This window comes from Acanthopagrus latus, chromosome 15, assembly GCF_904848185.1.
Source record: "Acanthopagrus latus isolate v.2019 chromosome 15, fAcaLat1.1, whole genome shotgun sequence".
Classification (NCBI taxonomy): domain Eukaryota; kingdom Metazoa; phylum Chordata; class Actinopteri; order Spariformes; family Sparidae; genus Acanthopagrus; species Acanthopagrus latus.
The window spans coordinates 27,719,465-27,738,825 of record NC_051053.1 but is presented as its reverse complement, the minus strand read 5'-3'; the positions used below and the strand labels follow the sequence as shown (position 1 = coordinate 27,738,825).

Genomic DNA, 19,361 nt, shown 5'->3' with positions numbered 1-19,361 from the left:
CTCAACTTTCGCCGGTTTGAACTATGTTTGGCCTCTAAGCCGTGTATGACGCTGTGTAATCCAATCCAAGGCTCTATGGGGAAGCAGGACCCCCCGCCAGTGTGTGCTCAAAGTGGATTATAGTACAATAACGCTGACACACACATGCACAAAACAATCATGTCTGAGGTCTTTTCACATTCATTATCATGTCTCCAGTGTTTTTACATCCCTGTGTTGTTTGGAAGTATTTTCATTGTAACCTACATCTGTCCCTGTTTTGTTGTGACGCCCGCTGCACGACTATCTTTTCATTTTTACACTAAAGAAAAAAATCCCTTTCAGTATTTAAACTAAACATGTTTTTCAGAGGGAAAATAGGACAAACGCTGTCGTCGCTCACTGTTTTCAGGAGCGAGTTTAGAGATGTTGTTAATTTATCTTCACCAGACAAGATCACAGCCTGCAGGAACATGAACAGGAAACTTTCCTGGCATTTAAATCAGTGTGAGATATGTTCACCAGCCACGTATCAGATGCAGCACAAGCGGTCAACATGCTCAATAAAGCAAATACGGACACGCTGCGGGTGATCTGGAGGATGATTTGGGAGAGTTTGGTGTCCGAGCAGATGGCAGCAGACAGAGAGACGCAGCTCTGAGGTCACGACACGATTACATTTTTCAATCTAAACACTTTTGTTTCAGCACTGACAGCTCTACCAATGTTAGACTGTCACAAAGGACACATGCAACTGGGGAAAAAGGCTCAAATGAGACATTAAAGCACCTCGTGAACTTAAACCAGCACAATAAATGAAATATAAATACAGAATAGAGTGACAGCAGACCAGACAAGTGATCAGCTGACGGCTGATGGTGTTTAAGTATTCGAGTGTATTCGCTGCTGCTTTCACTGGAACACAGCGACTTGGTAGGAAAACAGGATTACTGGAGGTGTTTGGGTTTGACTGTGTAGACACAGAATCTAACCAGCTTACAGCAGAATGAGATCAGAACGTGAGGCGCTGATGACCGAGTGACACCAAGACGACGGTTAAATGATCAGAAACATGAAGCCAGAAACACAACAGCTCACACAAATATCACAGCGTTTCTCTTCACACACTCACCCGTCTGTCTGAGGACACCAGTCGGAACTCTTGCAGGAGTTTTCCAAAGATGGATCTGTGCGTCTTCCTGAACGGATGAATGGTGCCCTGCAGAATCACACACAAGAAGATGATTATCAAAACTCACTTTTGACATAAGAGCAGATAACAACACTTTGTCTGTTACAGAGAGAAGCTAAAAGTTAAAACTTATTCTGGTCAGTTCTCATGAATGACAGTTGAACACAATCAGGTTCATTCAGTCTCTGGTTGGAAAGCAGAGCAGGAGGCAAAGTGTGAACTACAGTGACACCGAGTGGTGAGTCAGTGTGTAACATCCACTTCAGCTCAGCTGGATCCTGCAGGAGAACGTCTGTAAAACTTTTACTCAAAGAGGAATTTCAGGTGAAGAAGAGAGAAAAACAAAAAACAACAATCTAATAAATCTACAGGTGATGATTTTTCTCATCACAACAGTCTCTTTACTGAGGAGACTTTAGAGTCAAGTTCTCAAATTATTATCTAAAATGTAGTTAAACCAGGTCGAACAAGTAGAAGTACACATAATTTAAAAAAAAAGCTCTACTGAAAGTAAAAGTATCATTTAAAAGTATGTTATACACAAAAGTATACAGTCGTAGATTCACTGAAATGTTCTGTCATGAATTAAGCTCTGCAAAAGTAGAACGATGGATTTAAAGCATAAAGGAAAGAAAATCTTAAATTTACTATACAATGTTTTTGTGAAAGTCTTACAGAAAAGAAACAATATGTCTCATTACAAAGTATTTGGTAAAAACTAATATTTTTATTCCTAACATTTAATATAAAAATGTTACTTATTCGTAACAAGAAAACCAGTTTAACAAATGCAACATCCTGCAGACTTCCTACTTCTGTCATTTTCGCTTGTCAACAAATTATCAACCAGAAAAACTGTAATAAAAACTACAATTTACTGGCATCGAAATACAAAGATCAGACTAATCCTACTCGTCCAAAAAGTTCTAATTGTGGCAGAAAGAAAATGAGAAACACGAGATCTGTAAGTTCATTCATTAGTGTTCCTCAAAGTTCAATACGTACTGATCCAGACAGGTTTTTTTAAAGATGTGAAGAGGGACAGTCTCAGTTTGCTCTTTTCAGATCAATAAATTGATAATTAATTTAAAAACATGGATTAACATCTGTGGATCAAACAATGAGGACAGAGAACATGGCTGCTGAGCCGGACGTGGTGTTGATGTGAGATCAGGCAGAGTTGTGATTAATCAGAGGTGTTATTAATATTCAACGTGTGATCATAGACTGTTGTCTCCTGATGAAGCCACTGGAGATCCTTCACACAATGTTTTATACGCGTCTTTTTCATGTTTAAATGGAGTTACACAATAACAACATAAGGTAAACTAGGATTGTTACATACAGACAGACAGGAAGGAGAGACAGTGTTAACCCTCAGGGCTCAGTGCTAATGTTCCCACACTTATGTCTCTGTTCATTCATATTGTTTATATTGTATATTCATATAATAGTCACTGTTTGTTTATTGTTTATCATTTATTGTCTCAGTGCACTGTATTCACCAAGACAAATTCCTCATCAGTAAATAAATCTGTTTCTGATTCTTCTGTTGGGTTTGTAAAGTCCAGTCTGTCTACAATCCTGAGCTGATCTCGTGTCAGAGACTCAAATCTCAACATGAACATCAATCTTTACAACAAAAACAGGGCAGATTAAAGACCATCATCAGTTTTACTTCAACAAAAGTCACAGATGACACTGAACAATCCTTCCTAATTTTCTAAAACTGAAAACAAAGATAACTTCAGTCCAACCAGTAAAACTTCATTCATGAAACATCTATAGAAACGATCTCTGTGTTGCCGGCTGTACGAGTGCAGAGCTCGTTTGAAGTTGTAGTGACAGAAGTAAAGATGGTGATCAACACTGAAACTCATCTTACTGATTAAGAAGCCATTTAGATGATAAAAAGCCTGGAGACACTCACCAAGACGTACGTGTCGTGCTCGTGCTTCTTCCTGTGCAAGTGGACTTCTGTGGAGGAAAATGTGATTTTTTCATGTCAGTGCGAGTGAGAAAATGGGCGCTGACACAGAGGAAGCTGAGAACAAAACAGGACCGCTCAACTCGCTGAGGCGAAAATATATAATATATAAAATGTTTTTCAGCCGATATGATAAGCGATAATAACCTGACTCTCAGGCTGACACCAATAGAATAACCGATGGTAGAAACCAACATGATTTTTTTATGCACACCTGAGATCGGACGTTTTACCTCGTGTTGTGTTACGTCCACATCAGTAACTCTTGTAAAAAAAAGCTTGTGTCTACATTGCGCGGCTCTACACAGGTGAGGCAGTTTGACGTTTTTATTGGCTGCTCACAAAACAACTTTAAAGGTGCATATCAACACCCGCTGTGTGTAGATGCTGCACTTGTTAAGTCAACAAAAGCTTTATATTATCAGCTATAATTTCTTTATTTGAAGATAACAGATGAATACATTTTCCATTAACTGTCCAATACATATTGTGCATCCCTAATAAAAATGACTGCCTGTGTGTCTTGATAAAAAAGGTCAAATTCAACCTGTTCATGTCTGATCTTATGAAAACAGGTCACGTTCTTAAACTTAATCAATAATTATTGATATCTGAATATATGAAACTTCACCATCATATCAGACGTTCAGCCATATCACACAGGTTTATTGTGGAGTAAATAATTCCAATATGGATATCGATGGTGATATGTTGTGGTTTCTTTCTTGAGACAAATCTACTTATTGTAAGTCGCTTTGGACAAAAGCGTCTGCTAAATGCCCCAAAGTGTAAATGTCTGTATATTGGTTGATATACGCATATTATGATGTCATGAAGACAGAATATTTAACAGTTTAACAAAAAATTAACCATCTAAAATAACGTCAGTCCACTGAAACAGTAAACTTCACTGGTAATTCTATATTATAAATAATCCCGAGCATTATCTGCATTATAATCTCTACCAACTTTCATGTTAGTGATGACCTGACCGAATATGTGACAATACTTATGTGTTTGATATACCGGTCAACTGATATATCAGTCAGGCTTTTACTATTAACACCACATATATCAACATTGTGATGTAACATAAATTAGCCAATATAAAAGTGCTGATCCAGATTATCCACTTCTACCACCGACAATATGCTGATTTGGGAAGTAAGACTAGTGACGTTCTCGTCTAACTTGATCATTAAACCAGACATTTTAATTGTTAACATGACCTGTTGGTAGAGAATTAAAACTAAACTGCAGGATTTTACCTCTGGAGCCAAATTATCCCAATAACCACGTGAAAACCTGCCGTGTGCTCAAGTTCTGTTCATTCAAACTTAATCTGTCCAGCAGCAGCTTCACTGTTAGCTGGATTAGCGACAACATAACGTCAACACACCAGAGTCAGAGACACACAAACAGACACACAAAGCTGCGGACTGGTTCACCCTGACAGTTAAAGACAACATAAATGTCATTTAATTCAACTAACAGCGGAATAAAGTGACAAACTTCACAGTCAGACTGAGAAACAGCTGTTAGCTCCGTTAGCACCGCCGCCTGTCTGACTACGAGTTGTTAGCCGTTAGCCTGTTAGCATAACAAACCTGAATCACTGACGTTGATGACGTCCACCGACACCATGTCAGGTTTATCCAGCGGACCCACTTTCCTCTCCGTCACCCCGGACGGCACCACGTCCGGCTTCGGGCCGAACTTTCTGGGGTAGAAGTCCCCGGCATTGTGGTAAGAGAGACCCGAAGACGTGGACATCATTCCGTCCATCGCCATTTTGGACTTCCTGTACCCATCAGCCCCGGTCGCCCCGGCTGCGCTGCGCATGCGTCGGTCCACAGATCTGTACGTCATCACTGAGGTGGATCACAATGAGCTGAACCTCATCAGCTGATTTACACATCAGAGAAGAAGAGCCGGCGGGAAAACATGGCGGACATTCAAGGAGGAGCGAAAAAATGAATGAATAAATAATCTATAATTGGTAAGTTTAAAAGATGGTTTGTTAAACTTGTGACGAAGTATTACATTACAAATGAGTAAGTCTACGTTTTTAAACATGATGTAATGTTTTCTGTTTTGACATCATTTGAGCAGCAAAACAAATTATCCTACATAAACAGATCAAAACACAATGGAATAAAACAAAAATGTCACATACTGTATTTCCATTTAAGGGACATTCAGTACAGATTTTAATGTAAATAAATGTATGAAAGATAAACAAAGTAGATAAAAGACTCAAACAATGATATGATTAAAAAAAATCTGATTTTAATATATGAAAACATAAAGTTTGGTCTTCAAATGGAGGACAAATAAACTGAGTTTGGGAATAATAATTTCATCTTCTTGGTAAAGTTCATCATACTCATCATTTCTTTAAAATCTGCGTATCAAAATGAGATAACATGATTTAAGAAATATAAGGTTGCAACACTTAAAGATCCCTATATATTTATTTTATATCTATATTTTACATTTAATATATATACATATCTATTCCTGATTCCACTTGTTGATATTTACATCAGTTTGTTTCTGTCTTATTATTTATTTTTGTATTACATTTTAAATTTTTCTGAGTATTTTTGAAGATTTTTTTTTTCTTTAAAGGCTCCAACAAGGATAAAGATGAAATTAAAAAAAACAAGTAAAGCCTGACTTGAAAATGAAGGTTTTCATTTAAAGACATGGACAGCTGCAGCTTGAAGCAGAAAACAAGGGAGCAAAGTGTCCAAATGTAAAGGGTTTCAAGATAACGTATAGGGGGGAAGACAGGAAGTCTGTGTGTGTGCGCGCGTGTGTGTGTGTGTGTGTGTGTGTGTGTGTGTGTGTGTGTGTGCGCGCGTGTGTGTGTGTGTGCGGTGGAATATGCGGTTGCTCATTTGAACAGGCAATGAAAGGACATTTTTGTTTGTCAAGCGACTCGGCGAGGCCCCCCGAGAGCCGAGAGGGGTCCTGGGCGAGTGACACTGAGATGAATACAGATTGAGAGGGGGGGGGCTGTGGACGAGAGGAAAGAGGGGAAAGAAGAGACAGGGATCATAAAATTACAAGTGACATACAAGAGACATACAGAGGCTGAAGAAGCGGAGGAAGTTCTGCAGACTGCTGCTGGACACAGTCCCACTGTGTTTCCTCCGTCTGGCTCGCAGCCCTGAACGGCCTCTGGATCCGTCTCCTCGCACATTTGTTAACAATCACATACATTCCCCGGTGCGTTCACTTACATATACTGCTGATAGTTACCGTGCAGCACAGGGGAGTCGAAAAAAAAAGGGCAGCTTTAAAATATCACAGCAGCATCTGGCTTTAGTTTGATAATGACGTGAAATTCTGCACTTTCCAGGCTGCAAACAGAGAAAGTAATGACAGCAGCTTGCTGTGTCAGCAGATCTGCTGTCCAGGTTCCGGTCGACTTTAGATGTTAGAATAATCTGTTGCGTGTGTCAATATCCTTCACAATATCCAACATGGAACATCCGGTACTGCATCTTCAGGCCTTTAGTTTTAGGACAATGTGCTCGGAGCTTTAATGTTAGAGAGGTTGCTACCAGTAAATCAGACTGTTGCAGCACTGATCATTGAAATATTCAAATCCTGAACCGAGCTCTTCTGCAAATTCTCTACAAAGACTCGAGATCGAGCAGGAGAACCGACGATGCTAAAGACGCTTCTTGTTTTTTCAGCTGAAGACAGTCAAAAAGCATCTTTATCCTTCTGAACTTTCCTTCTTTTATGAGAACTGCTTACGAACATGTTTTAAAAACTGATGAAATGTTTCAAACATCTGCTTCAGAAGAGGAAGACAGCTGTGACACCTGACTCACCTTCTGCCTCTCCCACTCCTCAAATATTACATGTTCTTTGTCTCTTTGTTTTGGCAGACGAAAGCATTTTATGTTTGTTCGTACATAAATCATATCACTAATAAAAGCGAGACTTAATCCCTGATTTGTTGTAATAACAACCTCGCCTTATTCAAATATCCTGCAACAACAGCGTCAACAGAACACGGAGTTGAAATAAAAACTGCTCGTATTTGTTTTATATCCAACCGTGAAAAGCCATTAAAGTTCCCAAGTCCAATAAACGATATTAGAAACTGACGTGAGAGTCGTAAACGTGTCAGCAGGATCAGCCTGCAATAAGAAGACAAATTAATGCCAGCTTTATCTTTGAATGTAAATAACGCAGGACTTCAACCCTCGTTCTGCCCTTTGTGGAGGGTTTAATATGAAACAGTCAGTCTGAGGTGGAGGTCGACAATAAAACCTCTGACAGCAGCAGCGCCGACTTTATGATGCTGCATATGAAACATGTGAATGTAGGAAATACTGTAGAAATGTTCTGCATGCAAATGTTGCTGTATTTTTATATCCACTTCATAAGAGAGTTGATTTGTGAGTCTCATTCCCAACAAATACTTCATGTATCTGTATTTACTCTGAGTCTCTGTGTGACTTCTCCTCTCTACACCTGAACTTTCTCCTCCTCTCAGCTTCACAACAGCCTCGTTACTTTAGTTTGATGCATCTGAGGTGAATTCTGGATTCTTGTTATTTCCCAACATCAGCAGACTGATGTGGACCAATCAGACGCAGCGAGACGAGACAAAGACGTAAAAGCCGTAAGAAGCCGTAAACAGACAGAGAGGGAGGCTGGAATGTGGAGAAAAGGCGTGTTAGTGTCTCGTATCTGCAGAGAGTTTCTGATTTTCTCTCTTTGTTGCTGCTCGGGACGCTTTACCAACCCAACATGTGTCTATTTGACGTCCTGGGAATGAGACTCAACAATCAACTGTCTTTGTGGTGCGTTCAGGAACAGCTGGGACAAATCCTACTGATTCTACCTTTAACTTTAATAGTCTTTGAATTCTATTAATATGACGTGAGCTTCAGTTAGCTTTGAGCACAAATGTCCTTCAGAGGGAGACTTTTTACTCTGATACTCTGAGTCCATGTCAGAGCCTGAACTCTGTTACTGTACTGGAGGAAACAAGCTGGATCAGAACTTTTACTGTCACCAGAGTCTGTTTCTACAGTCTGGAAATATAGGATCTAGTGTTTTTGGCATTCGATCAAAACTCAGGTTTAAGAATCAGTTTTCACACAAGTCATTTGTCTGGACGTGCTGGAGAACAAATCCTGTAGAGTTGTTTCTCTGTTGGTCAGAGAGCAATTTAATTTTTTTTTTTTTATGGCTTAAACCTTGTAGCCGAGTACAAGAGTGCAGCTTACACAACAGGAGGACACAGAGACTCCCTCAAAGCCCATAATCACACTGTTCTGTGTTCTGTACAAGCCTCTCAGCTCTTCTTTCAACGGTTTTGTATTTATACATTTATACTTTATACTCCACTCAATGCTTGTCACGGTCCAGCTCTGAAACATCTGGTAGCACTCACATCTGGGCTTCTATTTAAGATTACAGACTGATGCATTGTACCTGGCAAAGAGCTGTGAGAACCATTAACACGCATGTAACACACTCAGTGCAGAGCCTGCAGACGCACATGAGACGCAAAACAAAAGAAACACACAATGAGTACATGCTGAGTGTGTGTGTGTGTGTGTGTGTGTGTGTGTGTGTGTGTGCATGTGTGTGTGTGTTAAAGAGAGAGAGTGTGTGCAGATGGCCTGTCAGTGTGTACAGCTCCCATCAAGTGAACATTGAACATCTCATCAGTCACACCTCTGCCAACACACACATTTTTCTGTGTGTGTGTGTGTGTGTGTGTGTGTGTGTGTGTGTGTGTGTGTGTGTGTGTGTGTGTGTGTGTGTGTAGTCACAGTAGGAGGAGGCTCCAGGCTCCTCCTCCTTCCTTTACTACGACTGCACACAGACTTGCAGGAGCAGCAGTGGATGGTAGTCGGCTGCACAGAAGGCTCTTTTCTCCGGCTCCTCCCTGTCGACTCAGAAGTGTTTGTTTAAAAATCTCTCGATATCTTAATCTTTTTTTTTTTTTATCTGATTAGTTTGACAAAGAAGGGTGGAGTTCCTCGTGGCTTCATATATATACTGAATCAACATGAGCTCTCAATCCTTCAGCACTAACTTGCAGTCCAAGATGCAGATGGCTCAGGACGTGAAAGACGAGGATAAGTTGTACAGATACAACGGGATCCTGTATCCTCGCATCATGTGTCCCGAGGAGCATCTGAAGGCTCTGGGGAACATCACGGCCAGAGAGGACGACGTCATGCTGGTGGCTTATCCAAAGTGTGGTGAGTGGCTGAGATCCAGAGAGAAACTACCGGCAGACAGCATCACATTTGTAGAAGGGATTCATTCACAGAAACATTTTGGTTCGACTGCTGTGACCTCTGACCTTTGACTGGCTCTCCACAGGTAGCTACGAGTGTTAGCGATCGTTACTGTGGTGAAAGTGAAGCTGCTGACAGATTTCATCAACAAAATTCTAAATATAAAATCCTCAAAATTGCAACAAACACAGAATTGAATGTTCAAAATGAAACAAATATTGTTAAATTTTTATTAATCGTGACTTTTTCCACAGTTGTTGTTCCACAATGATTCCAAACAGCTTCTGATGTCTTAATCTAATTTCTGGAGCTTCACAGTAAAACAGAGTTGCAGCATTCTGCTAAACAACTGAAGCAGCTGAGACTTGATTTAAACTGGGGAAAAGAATCTGTAATCCAAGTCTGCAGAACTGATCTCAGAAGACATTAGCACCCTTTGTTAAGATGAAATCTTCACTGAAGCTGCTGAGCTAAAAGTGTTGGCACGCACCCCGTCTACACAAGCAGGAGCCATTTCATGTTTTTTTTTTGCTTTTATATGTTTTCTCTATTTTTTTTTCATCACCGTAGAGCTGAGGAGATGATGACTGAATTCACATTTCTGGGGTGAATTGTTCCTTTAACAGGTCTGCTTCTGAAATATGAAACTGAGCTCACCTCCATTACAGGCTGCTAATTTCTGAGTTGTCAAGAAAAGTGAAAAATGAAACGTGTTTTTTGGTAAAACAGACGTGATTTAAAAGTTAAAAACATTGTGAGAAATAAGATGTTCAGATGGATTTCAGTCTCACTTCTGCGTGTTCAGCTGTACGAGCTGGAGTCAGGATGCAGTTAGCTTAGCTTAGCATAAAGACGAAGGCAAAAATATCTTCCAACACATTTAAAGCTCTGTGAGCAACATGTTGGATCTCATTGGTTTTAACTTATAAACACAAACAGAGACATAAAACCTTCAAATCATTTCTTTATTGGGGTTACACAAAGTAACTCAACAAACTTGATTTCTTCTTCTCTGGTTGACGAGCCGTCACATGACCGGAGTTGATGATTGGATGTCAGAGACCTGACAGACCTCCTGACAAACAGGTTATTGACGATCAGATTTCCTTTGGCCTCATTCTGACTTATATCAGTGTTGACGTTACATAATTGTTTCGTGACAATGCACACCTGAGCAGGAAGTCAGCTTCATGGTGATGCATTCATGGACACACAGACATCCGAGATTTGAATTTTGGCAGCTGAAAAATGTCACATTTACTTATGTATACTCTTTATTTTACACTGAAGCTGGAGGAGCTCATTATTAATATATGATTTCACTTGTGAGGCCTTTACTGACATCGTTTTTTGCAGGAATTCTGCGTACTGTATTGCCTGAATGAATGTGGTGACGGTGTCATATTTAAAGGCACCACACACTGCGCACCGCCTTCAGTCCCTCTCATAAAAACACAAAGTGCTCACAGTTTGGAGTCTGCAGAAGAAAAGCGTGACGTGCCGGCTGTTGCCGCGGTGCATTCGAGGAATGTGACATGTTTTCTTTCGGGGCTGTTTCCTTCCGAGAGAAACGACATGAAGACAGATGAGTCGGAGGAACGTTAGATAAATGGTCATGGTGCAGGCGGGCTGGTTCAGACCGGGGGCCCACGGGGGGGACAACACAACCATCTATCTGAGGAGGTGTGACTCCACGTGCCCGCCATCAGTTCAGCCAATCACAGCATCTGTCTGAAACTTCTCTTCTGGCATTACAGGAAGTTAATCAGAGCTGCACAGATAATGACTTCCTGGAGAGAGAGGAGGTTGACCCCACCTTTAACTCATATTTACATTCTGCTGCTGTTTGTGGGCGCTCATGTTTCATCTGTGTGTTCAGCTGTGTCGAGCTGGTTTTTCTCTTCTTGTTCTGTTCCCGGGTGACATTTTTAGATCTCAGGAGTCATTTTTACGTTTGCTTGCACTGAGGTTTTCATTCCAAAACACAGGATGAAAGTTGTTGTTCTTTATGACTGTTAGCAGTATTTTCTGGTTCATGGAGTGATAAACAGAGTTACTAAATGGCAGCAGGGTTGCTCAGTGGTTAGATAGAAGGTCCTGGGTTTGAATCCTGCCGGTGCAGAACCTTTCTGTGCATCTGAGTTTTCTCCGGGTGCTCCGGTTTCCCCTCCAATCAGAACATTTAAATGCAGCGTACCAGTTTCAGCATGTTGTACATGCTACATGTATAAAGATTTTTCTTCTTCACTCCCTGTAAAACTTTTAATAATACAGTAAACTGTATTTTTCCCATATGGTGCATCGCTGCAGCATCGCCTTTCACACAGCTTCTTAACCGCTCCGTTTTAGCTACAGAGTGAGACATCTCGCCTCCGTTCTTTCTCTGGTGAGAGCTGCACATGTGCATTATGGGCAGGATGTAGCCAATCAGAGGCCTGTTACATGGTGATGCAGAGAAGTGATGGAAGTAAAGGCTCGACTCGAAACCAGGCATCTCAGAGAGTCACTCTCTTTCACTTTCACAGACCTTTAACTTGCAAAAAAACAGAAGCTTCATAACACAATAAAGAAGAGGCAAAAACCCAGAAAGCAGAATATGACGTCTTTAAAAGCAGTGGGCAGTAAAATCCTGAAAACTGCAAATCCTTATCATTTAGTCAGCACATAAAACATAAAACAGTCAGGGAAGGTTTCTTCTCTGTAACCTGAGGTTGTAAACCAGTCGATAAGCAGCTTTCAGTGACCCGGTCTGATGTTTCCCCACCTGTTAAATGTGACCTGGACTCATTATGCAGCAGTGGTCTGACAGGGAAACAAGATTATCACCACAGTGAAGCTGGAGGAGAAACACGCCGGCTCGCTGCCAAAACACAAGGACCTGCAGCAGCTGCACAGTCCGGACCGAATGTGGTGTGACCACAGCGGGTTTAAACAACCAATATAAAGTAGGTTAGAGGGCAAATCCGACTGTAAACTGATATTTTATAAATGTGAACTGGATTTTAACACACGGAGATAAAAACCACAGAGGCCAGAGAATCAAAGTTTCACTTTAAAATACTGAGCAGAGAGTTTTCTTTGTTTTCCTGAAGTCGCTGCAAAATGATTTTTTTTTTTTTTAAGTAAGACAGTATGATATGTTTATAGATGTGTTTGTGTGTGTGTGTGTGTGCGTGCAGGTTTTAACTGGATGGTGGGCGTGTTGAGGAAGATCATCGCTCAGGCCACTGGGATGGACACTGAATCCAAGATGCCGCCGCTGATCGAGTTTTTTGGACCAGAAGCTGTGAAGGTACTTACTGTGTGTGTGTGTGTGTGTGTGTGTGTGTGTGTGTGTGTGTGTGTGTGTGTGTGTAGTTAGAGGCAGACAGTGTTTATGTACCCTGCAAGTAGTCGGAAAGCGATAAAGTCTTTAAACATATCAATATTTAATAAATCTCTCACAACACTGACAGTTTCTGTATGTAGACGATCACGTCACAGGTGGAAGTGGAGAAACTTTTATTTGACTCAAAGAAAATAATTTGAACCCCAGAAACAGTTCCACGACTGTCTGTCCATCAAATATCCAAAATGAGACAGAAACAAATGAATTGTAGAATAAATGACTTTTCTGGTCTCACACGGCTGTTGAAGAACATAAACGGCTCGGTTTGGGTTCGGATCAGGACTCGGTAAATGTCCGTGAGCGACCGTGGTCGTGATTAAAAGAAACCAACATGAACAATCGGCGGCTTTTCCTTTTGAAGTCGGACATTTTGTTTCTGACATCCAACACCTGAGAACCACGACTCACATCCACTTAATACCCTGATCATCTATCAGTGTGTGCTGAGGGTTCGTATCTCCTCCCGCCTCTTCTGCCTGCTGAGCAAATCAAACAGACCAAACCTCTCTGAGCAAACGGACGTTCTGTGTTCACGTGTCGACCGTCAAGTCAAACAGAGTTCAGTTTGGTTTGTAATCAGGGATAATGAGCTTCGTCTGAACCTGCAGGGTGTTCCTGCGCCAACGACGGGATGACATCACTCATCAGAGACAGATGTTTGATCACACACACACACACACACACACACACACACACACACACACACACAAACAACAGAATGCTCTCTGTGAGATGAATCACTGCTGGATCTGATTCAACTGTACAATCAGGAACATGTTGGTCATTGTGTTCGTGGGTGTGTGAACTGTTTGCTTTGGTCCAATTAATCATTACTGGACTCACACAAGTCTTAATGTAAAGACTTCGGCCAGCAGCCGTTAGCTTAGCTTAGCATGTAGACTGGAAAAAAGGTGAAGCAGCTGCTCTGCTCGTTAGTGACCGGCACATTGAAGCTCGATGTCTCATCTGTTTAGATTTGTTTGGATTGTTTCCCTGATTCTGCGTCTTTTTTACATAATTACAAAATAAAAGGGCGAGACCACATTTTGTGACATGTTTTCTGGAGACAAATGATGTTTTCACATTTTTAAACAAAATTGCTGCATCCCATTCACAATGTCGTGACGGCAAAACAGTGAAGAATGAAGAATGAAGATTAAGTAAACATGAAGAGATAGATCAGCAGTTTCCGGCTGAGAGGAACTTTCTCTCATACTAATGATGTTTGTATCCTGCTAATCTGTGCTGATTGTATTCAGGACTTCAAACCAGAGCCTGCAGGGTTTGGACTACAAAAAAACTGTGGTTGAGTGGAGGAGATGATTGTGGATTTAAATTGAAATAAACACTGAGAGATTGTTGGACGTCTCAGTACTAAACAAATACCAACATCTGTCTCCAGCCAGCTGCTGTAACACTGCTGGTACAAGCGTTGGTCGCTCTTAACAATGAACCCTGTATGACTTCCTCTGGATTTACCTGCTGTTTCTGATGAGTGCGATATAAACATCATATCCAGGAGACAGAGTCATTCTGGTCCGGCTCTGTCCTCCTGCATTTCATCTGTCTTTGCAGAACTTGTGTCGACAGCCTTTAATTCCTCAGGAAAAGATTTTGTTTTTCAGCGTCTGTGGTCTTCAAAGCTCCAAAAAAAGTTGGAATCTTTTACTGATCTTCTTGCAGCGGTATGAGAACAGAAATAAATCCAGATTAAGAAATGTAAACTTCTAGACTAGAGAGATATAAAAGATATTTAAGAGCAATCATATTTAATAAGGAGAACAAAAACAGGAAGAATTACAGATAAAAGAACAACGGTACAAATCAAACAATTGGGGTGAAAATGACTGAATAATATAAAAAACACATTTTTCAAACGGGTTAGGCAATTCAAGCAAAAGGCATCTTGAATAATGAACATATTCTTATCTAATGTTCGACTCCTCACCTTGTTTCTCTCTCCTGAAGTCTCAGGAGCTCCGTAAAGTTTTATTGCGGAGAATTTGGGAAGTTGTTGCTGAGTAGAATCATCTTTTGGTCCTTTCTAGTTTAAAAGTTCTTGACATGAAGAAAACACTCCAAATATAAATAAATAAGTGAAACCAGGTCCTGTCAGAACTTTAGTTTCCGGTTGTCACACTTCAGAGGAGATTTGCTTCGGAGCCGAATGTGGTGAAAGTTTTCTGAGCTTCAGTTACAATAACGACACGACGACAGCGAGACTCCCACAGCTGCCCCTGAACACAACTAAGTAGTTTTAAGAAAACAGTCCCGAGTCGTTTTCAGGTCTGTTGGACCAAACTGACATATTATCTCCTGTCAGGTACGAAGACGTGGTGTTAAAAGCTGACACTTTTCTTTAGCATGTGAAAGTCATCAGAAACAGATAAACCTGCCTCCTCCCCCCTCAGATGATGGACGGCGCTCCCTCTCCCAGGTTTCTGGGGACTCACATGCACCCGGACAACATCCCAAAATCCTTCTATGAAAAGAAAACCAAAGTAAGTCTGGAAACATCTGCAGGAGGTTTTCTGTTTACTCTCCACTCGTCTGTTCTGTCTCTTGTTTGTTTAATGGTTTTTACAGAGCACCAGTTCAGTGTTTTTCATGTGTTCATGTCCAGATGTTGGTGATCTTCAGGAACCCAAAGGACACTCTGGTCTCCTTCTTTCACTTCTCCAACAACAACCCAGTCCTCCCTTCAGGACAGTCCTGGGACACCTTCTACTCCGACTTCATGAGCGGAGAAGGTGAGAAACAGTCTGACTGTGCTGTTTGTTCAGAGGATATCTGGCTGTTTTAAAGTGTATTTGGTGGAAAGTCAGATGAAGAAACGGAGAATCAGTCAGCAGCTGAAGCAGAGACGATGCCTTCACTGTACTCCGTCACTTTGAGCACTGTAACTATGAATCACCGCCCACAGATCACAGCTGTGTACAGAGGTTAGCTTTACAGCGAGCGTCTCACGCATTTCACACTGTCAAACTCCTGGCCCGTAATAACTCCGGGGTTATTACAGGTCTTGACACGCCCCCGGTGTCCTGGACTAACTCCTGTTACTGCCAGTCCCACCTCATACCTGCATACCTGTTCTACTGGACTCTGTATGGCATACTTTGTCTTTTTCTGCAGGATTGCATCCTGACTACTGACTAGTTTTCTCTCTCAGTCTCAGACATGTCAGTGCAGAGATTTCACCTTGAAAAAACTAAATAAACGCACCAGAAATCTGAATGTGTTATTGGATTATTACTGAAACATGAACATGTGAGCAGTAAGTGAACCAGAAACAGACAGATTGTACAAGGTCGTGACTATACAGTAATGAAACTATCAACCATCGTCTCTGTCTCACTGTCTTACTTTGCACGAAATCTCCTGAGAAACTCTTTCAACTAACCTGTGCTTGTTTAGTTCCCTGGGGTTCATACTTCGATCACGCTCTGGCCTGGGAGAAGAAGATGGACGACCCCAACGTCATGGTTGTCACCTATGAAGAACTGAAACAGGTAGTTCAATCACTGGTTTAAAAATCAACCTGCGGACACTTGAAACCTGCTGGTACAGCCACGTTGCCACAAACTGACACTTTCTACAAGGAAACAAACAGCTTCATGTTTTGATTTAATGCAGAACTTACAAGGAAACAATGAGTTAGAATTTGTCAGAGAAAGAGTTTGATAATGTTCATAAAGTTTAACACTACTCAACTCCTAAAATCAGCTGATTTGTTAAGGGAGTCGGGTGAAATTGTGGTTAATAGTCGGCTTCATGTATCACATTTAATGCTGAATTAACAAGAAGGTCCAAATAATGCAGAATGAGTCAGAGACAGAGTTTCACAGAGTTTATAAAGTGTCTCCAACTCAACAACTCACTAAACTGACACATTTGTTAAGGGAGTCTGGGGACTTTCTCCACGGGGACAAAGAAGTCGCCTATATTGTTCCTGTTTAGTGTCTTTGTAACATGTGACATGTTCAGATCAATAACATGTTTCTTCTTTCTAAAATTGAGTGTAAATTTAGTGTTTCAACAGATTTCCTGAGACTTGAAACCTGCTGCAGAGAGAAATTCAGTCAGTCAACATTTAATTCAGAGAAAACTGTGTTTGTCTCTAACGGCTTTACATCTGTTTCCCATCTTGCAGGACTTGACTAAGGGCGTCCTTGAGATCTCCACGTTTTTTGGCTTTGAGCTGACGGAGGCTCAGGTCCAGCAGATCTCAGAGAGCAGCACCTTCAGCGCCATGAAGAAGAGCTCCGCAGGCAACCACGCCATCGGAAACATCATCTTCAGAAAAGGTGCCCCACAGACTTTAACTCATCTTTTGGTAGTATTATTGTTACTGAAATTATCAAAGTTCCTAAGAAGTTTTAACTAAAAACCAGAAGGCAGTCCAGGCAATCCAGAAATCACAAATCATCTCCAAACATCAGGGCTTGATGAAGACTTCATTGTCGAAACATGTTGCCATGATAGTAAAGATAGAAATAAATCATTCTGTGTTTTGACACATTTTGTTGCGTTTAGAGTTTGTGTTCCTGACACAGTTTTTTTTTTAATCTACGTTATCATCGCAGTCATCTTTTTTCCTGGTTTTGCAACTTGTATTTGTGCAATTATGTCCAAAACATCAACACTACCTACAGTAAAGCAGCAGAATCCAGGTGCTCCTCCTATTCAAACGGGTCCATGTCATGGAAAATTACATAATGATAAAGATAAGAAGCATTGCATGTATTTGACCTTTAATACATGAATAACAACTAAAGTAAAAAACAATTTTTAATGTCTATGAGCTTGTTCAAACCTGCTATTAATATCTGTTTATATTCCACAATGTTTGTAACACAAAGACTGAAATACATTCACGTAGATACAGTTTCACTACGTTATAAAGTTTGTTTTAACACAACAAATCTTAAAATCACAACATTTGTTAATGGAGTCTGGTGATACTGTAGTTACTGGTTAGATGAAACAGACTGTGTGTTCACAAACATCTCCTGCTGACATCGGCAGGTTAAGAGAGCTCAAACATGTCATTTATATCACAGTGAACCAAATACAGACTTTTGAATTTAAGGTGTAAGACTGTAACTGGATCGTATTTTTGCCCCTGGGTAGGTGAGGTCGGGGACTGGAAGAACCACTTCACACCAGAACAAAGCAAAGAGATGGACGACGCCTTCAACAAACACCTGGCAGGAACCAGGCTGGGAGCCAAACTCAACTACCAAGTGCACTGCCAGTAGGAAGCAAGGAGGCAAGAGAGGAAGGAAGGAGGATAGATTGAAAATAGAAGTAGAAGACAAGCTAAAGGGAACTTTTTCTGCCCTGAGTTGAGTCTGACAGACCTCGTCCTCAGGCAATGATTTGGACTCAACCTTCAACCATCAGAATTCAGAACATGTTAAACATGAAAACATGATTCAAAAACATGTAACAAATGCAACATTATCAACAGAGTATGAAGAAACAACTTTGTTGTCAGAGATGTGGTGTGTTTAAGAGATGTCTACTGAAGTTAGCATGCTAACCAGCTAGCCCTGGCTCGCCCTGTCTCCTAATACCACTTTGTTTTCACCCACTGATGTCGCCAGTTAGCTCCACAGCTATCTGAGCTAACTACACTTCTTTTCTAGTTGCCATAGCCAAAGACAGCTACAGAAATCTGTGTAATGGAGCAGAAGTTATGTCGAGTTTTAGAGCTACCTTCGAATTTTGACCACAAGTTTCACCTTCAGCCTGAATCATTTTATTGGTTGAGGATGGAAGTCTCAGCTCAGGGCTAAAAGTTCAAGCTCAAAGAATGAAGGTAGAAAATGTAGACATGTACTATGTATTGTCTTGTTAAATCATGTGAACTTTTGTTGCTATACAATTTGTACAACACAGAATATTTTTAATAATATTTTGGGAGGTCAGTCTCCAGCTCCAGCCTTATGCTAAGCTAAGCTAACAGGCTGTAGCTTCACATTTACCAGTAGGGTGGCATTAACATTCTCATCGAACGCTCTGCCAGAAAGGGATCAAGAGTAATTTCAAACTCTCGACACACATGTGACTGAATATCAGTGAAATCAAACCAAACAAAGACGATGTTCAGAAACTTTACTTGAACATTTGAACAGTTTTAATCCCTCATGCTGGTCTTAAACATTCTGCTGTGTTTGGTTTCTGTTTGCTCTGAGCAAATGCAGATTTGTATTTATCAAAACCAAAGTGGATCAGAATCTGCTGTTTGCCTTCTGGGTTTGATTTTTCTCACACTGCACAGTTTGGACTACCTTTGTAATGGCAGCTAATCACAGATGTCATCTCTGGTTGTGAAATGGTGCTACGATTATATCATGGGGCTTTTATAAATATGCACAATCACTGTTTGTATGTAAAAACTGTATATTACATACAGAACATAACTGAACATGATCATGAACAGAAATAAAACTTTTTTCCAGAGTCACATATTTGATCTCAGATTGTTTGACTCAATCGTTGTTGTTCAGGACTTTACAGAGACAAATG

The 19,361-nt window shown here is 40.8% G+C and overlaps 2 protein-coding genes across 5 annotated transcripts in view; one reads left to right on the top strand and one right to left on the bottom strand.

Annotated features, from left to right (window-relative positions):
• The window catches only part of slc30a6 (solute carrier family 30 member 6), an 80,686-nt gene extending 75,644 nt beyond the window's left edge, over nt 1–5,042 (bottom strand). For all 3 annotated transcript variants that reach the window (XM_037123168.1, XM_037123167.1, XM_037123166.1), the window contains exons 1-3: nt 4,766–5,042; nt 3,102–3,148; nt 1,112–1,198 (exon numbers count right to left, since the gene is read on the bottom strand). In XM_037123168.1, the coding sequence (XP_036979063.1) occupies nt 1,112–1,198; nt 3,102–3,148; nt 4,766–5,027 (396 nt within the window). In that variant the 5' untranslated portion in view covers nt 5,028–5,042. The remainder of the gene's footprint in view (nt 1–1,111; nt 1,199–3,101; nt 3,149–4,765) is intronic.
• A 15-nt stretch (nt 5,043–5,057) lies between these two features.
• Nucleotides 5,058–19,290, top strand: sult6b1 (sulfotransferase family, cytosolic, 6b, member 1). 2 transcript variants are annotated; one of them, XM_037123199.1, is made up of 8 exons: nt 5,058–5,157; nt 9,228–9,403; nt 12,622–12,734; nt 15,242–15,331; nt 15,454–15,580; nt 16,245–16,339; nt 16,981–17,134; nt 17,961–19,290. In XM_037123199.1, the coding sequence occupies exons 2-8, from the start codon at nt 9,247–9,249 to the stop codon at nt 18,086–18,088; spliced, it is 864 nt and encodes a 287-aa protein (XP_036979094.1). In that variant the 5' UTR covers nt 5,058–5,157; nt 9,228–9,246; the 3' UTR covers nt 18,089–19,290. The 2 variants fall into 2 exon arrangements, with proteins under 2 accessions (XP_036979094.1, XP_036979093.1); XM_037123198.1 differs by lacking the exon at nt 5,058–5,157 and having other exon boundaries at nt 9,008–9,403.
• Nucleotides 19,291–19,361: the final 71 nt, after the last annotated feature.